We start from the raw sequence: 11,191 nt of genomic DNA, 5'->3' as shown, positions 1-11,191 counted from the left end.
AAAGTTGTAATCACAAAATCAGATCTATAATTTTTGAATATAAATATAAAACTATATATTAGCCACCATCAAAGATAATAATTATAATTATACTCACAATCCAGAAAAAAAGATCTATTTATGTTTTGAAAAAATAGTCAAAAGCAACACTTTATAAACAATAAGAAAATGAACATCCCTGATATCCCTCCTCCCCTTTCACTAGCTATTAATTTCCATTTAGATATTACCTGCTCAAGAATGAAATAATAATGGCGTCAACTTTCGAAAATAAAAATCATGTTTCGATTACAATTACACAAAGTAGCTCTTGCATTCAATGACATATTTTATAATACTTCATTAATGGATAGGGATGGTCCTTTTGTAGATTACGAGAAGAATGCGAGGGATACAATAATGGTTCACCAGAATTAAAACCTTTGTTAACATCATCTGCTTGTTATTTGATTTTAAAAGGTGAAAATGTATTAAATACATATAGAGAGAGAGGAGAATCTTCAACTTTTAAAATAGCATTTGTGGGGCTTAAATATTAATTATAACTAAAAAAAACTAGTGCAAGTACACTATTTTAAAGATAGTCCATGAATAATTAAAAAGATTTTTTTTATATTTAGTTTGTTTATATTAAAGTTCTAAGCTAAAACTTTCTATTATAAATATATAATAGCTAAATTTATATTGTAAAATCTCCTTGAATACAGCATTTTTGTTGTTTTCTAATAGGTTTTCATTGTTTTTGTATTGTCTCCGCATAATGAAGTTATTTTTTTCCTTACAGCTAAAAAGTCCTCGCTTTTCAAGAGCCTTGAAAACCACGAGTAGCTTAAGGATTTCCAATGTACCCGTTCCATGGAATTTGAAAATGAATTTTTCTAATTCAAAAGGGGACTCTGCGTCGTCAAGGTGTGATGGAGTTATTTGGGAATTAAATCTATCTAGTAATTGGATGCATAGGATTATCCCCTCGACTTCCCAAATAGGTGATGGAAGAAAATTCGCAGCTCAATTTCAAATAGCCACAGGAACTTTGTTTTTCAGCACTCCATGTAAAGATTATGGCCAATTGTTCAGTAATATTAGACACACTTTTTCGGAAAGTCCACAATTATATATTCTGAGATCATTTATTAGTTTAAACATGAGGGGACTGGATGACAATAACGTTAATATAATAACGGCGATAATCCTATTCAGCGTGACATCAAAAAAGAAAGAAAGTACTCCTAAAGCTTGGTCGATAGGGAATGCTTTATTAAACGTAAATAGCTGCCTAGCTAAGAGTATAACTGTAGGAGAACCCATTATTGCAGAGGAAATTTGTGCTATTTTAATTTCGGAGGTGGCAATATATGGAGCGTTCGAGTTGGAAATCCCTAGGGCAAACGAAGGGGATTGGGACTGGGCCTCTGATATCATTATATCATTAGGTATCATATTTCAAACGCATCAAGACATTTTCGGAGTTTGCAGAAGATACTCAAATGTTTTAGCAAGAGCAAAAAAACAAACAAAAAAAACGAACTATTTGTTAGTTTCAATGCAAATTTGCTAATAATATTATGTTTGTATTTTATTGATTGTATAAGCTAATATTTTAAATTTATTTATATGAATATCTTATGTTTGTAGACCTCAATCTGGAGAAGAAATTTTAATTATATTTTCTTAAATGCATCTTCAACAGATAATTTTAGATAATTCTAATTTTTATAAAGTATTTATTGTCTAAATATAGGTTAAAAAGAAAGGATTCAGCGTTAAAACGTCCTAACCCCAATTTAGAATAGAGGCATCAATTCTACATTTTGAAATATACGGTCTTATTTTACTCACAAAGAAGTATTTATACGATTTATTTTTGGACAGGCGCCTTCCTTATATGGAACGAATCTCAGCTGATATATAACCTTTGGAATAATAATTGTATTCCAAACCTTGACTTTGTCTATGAGAATCAGCTGGAGGGAGAGTAAAAATTCTTCAGTTTTTCTAATTCTGAAATTACTTGTGCCCTGTTTCTTTCTATAGCCTTATTTTCCCTGAGACACCAATCTTTAAGCCCAAAAGAGAAGATAATTGCAAAACCTTCAAATGTAGAAAACTATTTCTGAATACATCTTCAACAGACGTAATGACCTCAGTTTTGCCCAGATTCACTCTTAATCCTGAGTCATCCTTAAATTTATCTAGTATTGGTAAAGTTGTAAGTAGAGACTCGGTTAAGGTAATTGTTGTACCCTCAAGGATCAGTGTGAGGTCGTCTTCGTACCGAATTAATTTGTAAGTTTGGTTTAGATATATTAGACCTTTAATCAGGTCATAAATAATTTATTCCTTGTGTAGGCTATTGGCCACCAGTAAGAATAAGGAAGGGGACACGCAGTCTCCTTGTCTACAGCCTCTTGTAATGTGTACAGGAGGAGTAACCTCCTATCTCTATTTTGCAAAGAGCTTGACGAAGGACAGTGGCAATCATATGGACAAACAGGGGGGGGATACATCTCTGATTAATTGCTGAAGTATATAACTATGAGAAACCGAGTCAAACGCTTTCTCAAAATCTATCAAAGACACAGCATGCCTTTTTTCTTTTTAGTATGAGCATTACTATTTTATATAATAAGTTTAGAAGAGTAATTGATCTATAATTACGTATACTTATATCTAAAACATCTTTTCATTTTTAAGGGAACAGCACCAAAGTTCCTGAACTAATGAAATTTGGAACCCCACCTTCATCAAAGATCTCCTCGTAGGCGCTATCAAGTATTGGAGATAAGTCAGAAGCGAAAGTCTTATAAAATTTGATAGGGAGTCATGATGACTCCGCCCGGACTTATAGGTTTTTTTTTATATTTGTATAACTATTCGAAAAATTCACTAAACTTAAACTTAGTAAACTTATCCATTCCCTCAAAATTTATCTTAGTCTGCCTTCCCTGAATTAGAGTATTTATTTTTCCACAAAACTTACCATCTATAGCTTGAATTACTATGTCTTATTTTCTAAATTTATAACTCAAACTCAATTGTTAAACTGTTGCAACCGTCTTGGAAACTGTTGTAACATTAGACAAGTAACATTCAAATGCAGTTTGTGGAAACATTATTAACTAGCATAATCTTTAAATATATTCAAAAAAATGGCAAACATATGTACAAGATGTTCAAAAAGTTTTGAATGTTTATTAAAATGAAAGAGTAGAGGTTTTGTAGGGTTTTTAGTTTATATATTTTTTTACATCCGGTAAGAATTTTTTGGCTCGACAGTATTAGAAGTGAGGTAAGTTGCTTAGGTCTGATTAAACACTCTTAAGTGGAACATGGAACAAAAGAAAGGATGTTACTGTTACATATATGAGCGACGTCGATTCCATACACTATTAAACATTATGTTAAAATAAAATTGATGTAGTTATTAGTTATCTAGTCACTCTAACAACTTCATATTTGTATTATCAATGCAAAAATACATAAAAATAGCATCCCATATTATTCAACTATCGCAAAAATGAAAAGTTTGACTTGACTTACCGTCACACCAAAATCAAGAGCATGCTAGCACTCAGCAACCAGATGGTCTGGAGGGTTAAAAACCTACTTGAAGCTTGAGGTAACATTTTTTTATAGTTTGGTGAGCTTAAAGGGGAATTAATATAACAAAAAGAGCGTAGGTTGAAAATTTAGAATGGAACTTTAGCTGTTCTACTAAAAAATGTGGAAAAAGGATATTGATGTATATTTTTAACCTTGGGTTTTGGTTGTGTGAGCCTTCCTAAAGTAAAACCAGCTCCAACTAATTGAACCAGAAACAAAATGTGCTGCAACTTTCACTGTTTCCCTTCAAAACATATTTATACTCTTTGATATTCTTATTTTATATCTTAAACAGTTCTATTTAAATACTTAAATCTCCACTCCCCCCACCCAAAACAAAAAATCATAAAAGCATATCTCGATTAAAATATATATATATATTTTTCAATCCATCACTTTACAAAAAAGCTTCAATATATTCAAGTATCCAAAAAAAAGTGCCTGATTTGTATATACATATATATATTGTTATATAAAAATAAAATAATTTGAGCTATATATACAGTGTACCAAAAAGCAAGGAAAGGATCAAACCAATCAGATAATAGCATAATTTTTGGCGGGAAAACGATGATTTCAAAAATTGTTCATTCCAAATGATGGTTAGATAAACTTTGGTTTTTTTTTGTGTTGAATCCAAAGTATTCATATTTTTTAGAAAAATTTAAGATATGAATAACAAAAATCTTTTAGTTATATTGATGAGCAAAGTTTCCTTCTCGAACAGTTATTTAATTATCTAACAAATCTTTCGAAGGAAAACTCTAAATTACCCTTTCTAATGGGCAATTCGACCTCTATGATGTTTTGGTAGAGTTTACATCCTATGGTAAGAAAAAACTGCGTAAATCATAATGCTATAGGGTATAGAATTTTTTTTTTTTTGGAGCTATTAAAGTGAAGCTGCCAAGAAACAGCATTCGGAACATTCATATTGTTCCCATCAAGATAGAATTCTATCTCGCACTACCTATTCGAAAGTGGTGTAAATCAACTTCATTTGTACGATGTTTTAGCCATCTTGTTTCTTCAGATTTAAATCAAATGTAATTTACAGTATAGTTCTTTATGGAGAGGAATTCAAGGGGTTAAAAAAATGTGAATGCTTTAATACCATCATTGCATTCTCAATTTCAAAAATTGGATGAATATATTATAATACCAGAATTTTAAGGGCCCGGAGGACCGCTCCCTCATCCACTCTTTCTTTTTATTAATTTTAATAAAATTTTTTTTATATATAGTGATGAAAATTTGGGGATTTAAAAAAAAACAAAACATGGTAATCTTGACAGTTAGATGAATAATATGGAGGAGATCAGCTATAATCATCCGTGACAAAGGAGGATAGGGAGAAGGAAATAAACTAGGATATTGGCAAGATTGACTCTGATATCAGTCCTCAATTCTACTCTGATTCCAACAAGGACTTACAATTATAACTATGCAACAAATCCGGAGTATGATAATAATGACAACATCAAAGGAAATAAAAATTCATATTTCAGATAACAAATTCCAAAAAAAGGACCAACTAAAAAATCAGACGATTTACATCACACGTAATATGTTATACTAAGTTTAAGTTATATTACTAGTTATTACTTTATTTTCTTATTTTAATTAATAAGTAAATAAATTTTAACAAAATGAATTGAGATAACGAGAAATGACAGAGAGTAACATTGATGATTTGATGCGGAGTTAAAATGGTAAGCCCTTGTTGGACTCAGGGTAGAATTGAAGATCAAAATCGAAGTAGTTCTTGTCAATGTCCTTGGTTATTTCCTTATCCCTTTCCTCCTTTGTCACAGCTGATTGTAGCTGATTTCTTCCAAAGCATTTTTCAAATTGTCATGGTTATAATGTTGATTTTCGGTTGCTTTTTTTTCTAACATTCCCAAAATTCAGACGATTTCCATCTCTAGGAATACCTCTGATGTCGTTCATATATTCTAATCAAAGTTTAACATAGTCTCACACTTATAAATCCTCCACAGATAATCATTGTTACTCTAACCATTCACTTAGATGTTCTCTCTTCAAGTGTTAAAGAATCATTATAACAGCTTTAAAAAAAAACATGGGGCAATTTGAGACATGAATATATGTATAAATAAAAAAATAAAGAATATGTATTTCTAGTGTGTTTTGAGTAGAAAACAGTACCTGCACCTTAAATAAAGATATGTTTGGAAATTATAATTGGATAACGAATCAAATAATATATTCTTTTTTTTCAATCTATTTTTTTCCCCAATAAGTACAATTACTTTTTATTATTAGGTATCAATCATTATTACTGTCTCAACGTGCCAAAATTGAATTAAATATTTCAGCTAAATTACCAATAACTACGGTATGAAATAGAAAAAAAAATAATACAACCTCATAATTAATAATTCATTTCAGCTGAGTAATTAACTTATTCTCTACGCGATGTACAAGTTCCAATTTCTGTAAACGTTGTAACATTTATCAGTTTTGGGGATCTAAAATACACGTCGAGCTAAATTGTCAAAGAGGAAATTAAACATTTGTAAAAACATATATTAACTAGCCTACTATATTTCTGTTCTGCTAACTCTAAATTATTAAATATATATTCTTTAAAAAGTTATATTACATGTATATATTGAATTGATAATTTTTTGAATATAGAAATCAATTACTGAGTATGAAAGGATACGAATTCTAAATGAAGGTCCTTGAATTGAATGAATAAAAAAAAACACTTACTGGGTGGTCCATTGAAATCTGAAAACTTTGAATTTAAAACTTCAACAAGATATAATTTATTATTCAACAATATAATTTCAGTTATTGGTGCATCAAGTGTAACTTCAAAATTAGTATTGGTAACCCAATTAATATATTATAACTATAATTATTAATATAACAAAATATGTAAATGAATAAACCTAAAGGCGAGCTTTTAACTGAGACAATTTATTAAATTTACCAATACAGAAAAGAATCTCAACTACAAATAAATAGAAACAAAGAATATTAATATTTTCTTATTATTATTTGGAAGAACCTGTATGAACTATCCTCTATCACCTTAATGAATACTTAGTTCATTAAAAATACTCAACAAATGAGTCACTGCCCCAGAGGGGGAGTAACTCACTATTAGGCATATGAAAATTGTCGAACTCCTTGCAAGCATAAATTTAAAATATGTGTATATACTGGTAACCTACATACATGATATTAGCGGTCTAGTTAAATGCTCCTCATTATTTTGAAAATGCAAATGTGCTAAGGCCAAAGCTTTAAAACAAAATGGCAATACAAGTCTGGTAGATTGAGTGAATTCATTGTCTTATTAATATCTATTTTCTCTCAAGATCTAACTTTTTATTTTACCACAGATCACATCCCTCTATTATGATGTATGAAAAAAAAAATTCCCCTTGTAGAAATTAATTTTTTTAATGCCATTGATAGGTTGAATTAATGGAGGTTAAGTTTATATTTATAAAGTAAGACTCAAGTATACTCAATGCCCTTATCAAACAAGTAGGTTATCCTATAGATAACTATATTTCGACAAATATTGATCAATTGCTCTTCGTTTTACCATTTTGATTTGATGCGCACTATTTTCTTTTTTACTATGATCTCTATCAGTAGAGAAAATTTTCTATGAAAAAAAAGTATATTTTGTCTTTCAACGTTACAAAATATACTTTTTTTTCATAGAAAATTGCTTGAAGTTAGAAGTGAAAGTAAAAAAACTGATTTGCGTATCAACTTACCCAAAATTATTTCCCCTTACTAAATAAGAGATAAAACAATTCATGCATGCTTTTCATCATGTATGTATGCAAAAAGGGACCATGTATTAGACTAATTAATTCTATTAATTTTTTGGTTTACTTTATAATATAAATGTTTATGAACTATGTAAATATTATTACACACGAGAATATAAAAGAAAATCTTAATTTATAGATGTACATATATGAAATTATTCAATCAGGGGTTCATTCAATAATGGGCTCTAGAAAGCTTTAGAAAAACATTTTAATGTTTCAAAGAATTATTTTTTTAATGTATTCTCAGTAATTGAATTTGACAACATAATGTTTTCACATAAAGCCATCTTTGTGAGAGTCAGCCATTTTGAGGACATAAACAATCAAAGTTTATGAGAATTGATGTCCATAATATGACATGCCAACTAAATGGAATGAAATCTTTACCTAATTTCAAAAGACAATCTTTTTTTATTATATAACAGGCCATAATATGTATAAAATGTATGTTAGTGGTCGTCTTTAGGGTTGCAAGAAATATTGAGATAGAGTTGAGTTTCAGGAAAGAAAGAAAAATAATAGTTGGTATGAATGCAAGTATAATTTCTATCAGTATTTTTAATTATTTATTTGAATAAAAAGAAGTTAGTAGAATTAAACAGAGGAGTCAGGTAAAATTTGAAAAGTAAGCTAACTCACCTCGACAAAATTTATAGCCCTAATCATTATTAGTAGGGATGTGAAAAATCTCAGGAGGTATATTTAAAATATATATGTACTAGTAACCTGCAAAATAAGAATGCTCTTATTGGGTATTATTTTGAAAACTGAAAACGTATTACCGAGTAAGGAAAAGTCTATAAAAATAGTTTGTCTTGTGATTTTTATCAGCAAATATGTCGTAGATGAAAATTACCGAAATATACTTTTCTGTGGGACTTACAATCACGCGGACTTAGACAATTTTTACTTAATAATATTTATAAAAATAATATGGTCTCTTTGAGAGACGACCTACATATTTATTGACAGAGATAACTATAAATTATAGTGGTCCTTATTTGCTTATACCTCATAATGTTCAAAATAGGGATGAAGAATTACGAAGAGTATTCATTTTGATCTTACAAACTGAATGTCTTTTATAATCATTCATAGAAAACAAAATTGATTATACAGATCTATAACTACCCATTTATTTGATTTTATTCCAATATCACTTTTTTTAGATCAATTTGTAGATATTCGATAAATGTGATTATCCGTTTTTTCTTTTGAAAACCATTTGTTTATGTAGGATTGGTTGGAAAATTAGTCTGTTTTATGTAATAAAACTACCAAATATAGTAGAACTACAGATTTCGATGCCAATTTGTTGCGTACAGGGTGTTGAAACGTGCCTCACTTGAGTTCCAAATCAATTTCTCCATACAAAAAAACAAAAAACGGATCAAGAATGTTATAATTCCAACGTTACCTTTTTTATTGTATAATTTCCCTTTTTTCTCTTTTGCCTTCAGGCTATGTCTTTTATGAGACCTACCTTTTTTTTATGTGTTCCAAGTAGTAGATAAATCTCAAAAAAATAATTAAAGTACAGGAATTGTAATCAATCAAAACCCGACTAAAGTACAACGCCAAAATAATAGCATATGATCGAAAGAGTAACTGTATTTGAATTGGGGCAGATTCCAAAGTTTTGTTTGAGCTGACAGACAATTTACCTATGTATATGAACCTAAACTTCAACTAAGTCAAATACTAAGCTGATCAAGTTTTGGGGTTGTTCTTTAAATACCTCCAAAATGGCGTCACTTTTCACACTAGAACGACGGATAGTAACGATCCCCCCCCCCTTAAACGACGGTGGATATCAAAAATGATACCCATTCATTTTTTAATATTTGTAACTGTTAGTGGTTGATAAAATTAAAAGTAATGTGTTAATTTTTATTTTCTCCGAAGATTTATTATTTATTTAAAAAACTAAACATAACTTTTATAATAACACATATAAAGAAATTAGCATTTTTTACAAGTTAGAATTGTTTTTTCAGTACCAATACAAGGCTTGCATACGAATCTCTTACATTTACAACAGGTTTTGCTTGCTAAGCACTGAGATTTTCTTGTACAATTGACTGTACACCAGCTTCTATTTTTAATTAAACAGTTTGATTGTGATTGAAATAATTGATTATTTTCTTCTATATCATCCTTTGATTAATCATCTCCACTAATAAGTTCGGTAATCAACTTATTCAAAAACTGACGACGAGTTTTTTTCTTACCAGTCACTTTTCTGTACAAGATAACAGCATTTATACCAGCCAAATCCAAAATATTATAAAAAACTTGTAAAGACCATCGGCGAGAGGGCATTTTGTGTAATAAAGTCTTGCCATTTGAGCTAGAATATCAACTCCATACTTAATTTCATTATAATACTAGATTGATTCTGGTTACCTTTTTCTTACATCTAAAACTTTAACACATTTGTGAACAGAGCTCAAAATTAAAACAATTTTTGTTTTTTTCCCCTTGATAAGAAGTCAATGTTTTGCCACTATTTACAAAGATTAAGCTTGAAAATAGTGCTTGTTTGGTAGCTTTTAGTTCAGGAGTTATTTCTTTGCGAGCACGATTCATAATTCCTAAAATAGTCGTCCTATTTTTCTGAAGTTCATTTGCAAGAGACTATGACGTAAAGAAATTATCTGTTGTAACATTCCTCCCTTTACCCAAATATGGTTCCATTAGCTTTATTACGATATATTCAGATACATATTTATTTGCTGGTCTTTGAGAATCTTTCCCCAAGTAAGGAAATCCATTTACCAAGTATTTGGACGATGCATCAACTGCTAACCAAAATTTTATGCAAATGAAGATGGACCTGAGACTTCCTTCAAAATGGTTTCTTGGCTAAAACGGGCTGAAATTTCTCCATTTCCTATTTGTTTGTGCCAGATTGCGTTATCCTTGCCAACATACATTGACTCTTCTAATAAGTCGGTTGATTTATATTTCTTAGAAGACGGGAATTGAGTCACTTGATTGCATCTTGGCATTTCTTGAAATGTTAAATATACCAATTAGTTGTTAATAAATACATCTAGTATATGGCGAAACTAATAATGGTATTCAAGGAAATTACTTACCGACAGGCTTGTCAAAAACATCAGAATAGTCATAAGAAGAACTTGATTGAGGTGGTTGGACATATTCTTCATCTTTTTCCAATTCGAAATCCTCACCTTCTGAGTCGGAGTACGATGTGTGCTCAAGATAATGTCTAATTTCTTCAATGGATAATTTTTTCTTAAACATCCTTGCACAATAAAAGGTGGAAGCAGAATGGATAGTTCAGAAAAATCTACGTTTATATTTGTACTAGAAATGTACACGATTCCTATTTAGAGAAGTATATTCATGTTTGAACTTGCTTCTGCCAGTTCAAACAGGCTTCAGCCTGTTCATATACAATTGTAGAACAAACATATTATTTGAAATAATTGGGTATCAAATATGATACCCACGTCTGTCTAGGTAGTGTTCACTGTACCAACGAAAAACGAATACTAATTTTAATTTTTTGTGATTAATAAAATGAATTAGGACAATTCATGAACTTATAAACAAATACAATCAAGAAATTTCTCTCAATATTTCATTGAATCCCAAATGGGTATCAAATATGATACCCACGTCGTTCTAGTGTTAAATTAGTATTGTAATTGTAACATCAGTGAAAATTCTCTAAAAATAAAATTTGGTATTAACATATAGATAATGAGGTAAACTGTGTTAAATACATAACTTTT

At 29.8% G+C, this 11,191-nt stretch overlaps 1 protein-coding gene across 1 annotated transcript; it reads right to left on the bottom strand.

Moving 5' to 3' along the window:
• Positions 1-9,242: 9,242 nt before the first annotated feature.
• On the bottom strand, positions 9,243-10,858 carry LOC121120490 (uncharacterized). Its single transcript, XM_040715377.2, has 2 exons — positions 10,529-10,858; positions 9,243-10,440 (listed from the first exon to the last, which is right to left on the bottom strand). The coding sequence occupies exons 1-2, from the start codon at positions 10,695-10,697 to the stop codon at positions 10,244-10,246; spliced, it is 366 nt and encodes a 121-aa protein (XP_040571311.1). The 5' UTR covers positions 10,698-10,858; the 3' UTR covers positions 9,243-10,243.
• Between the last annotated feature and the right edge of the window lie 333 nt (positions 10,859-11,191).

Source organism: Lepeophtheirus salmonis, chromosome 6 (assembly GCF_016086655.4).
Source record: "Lepeophtheirus salmonis chromosome 6, UVic_Lsal_1.4, whole genome shotgun sequence".
Lineage (NCBI taxonomy): Eukaryota > Metazoa > Arthropoda > Copepoda > Siphonostomatoida > Caligidae > Lepeophtheirus > Lepeophtheirus salmonis.
The sequence above is the reverse complement of the archived record's forward strand: the minus strand, read 5'-3'. Positions and strand labels throughout refer to the sequence as shown.

Excerpts from the sequence above, each read along its gene's own strand:
- LOC121120490 (XM_040715377.2), bottom strand. The coding sequence starts at position 10,697 with ATGTTTAAGAAAAAATTATCCATTGAAGAAATTAGACATTATCTTGAG. Across the intron at positions 10,441-10,528 it reads TGTTTTTGACAAGCCTGTCG|AAATGCCAAGATGCAATCAA; the intron begins GTAAGTAATTTC and ends TAACATTTCAAG.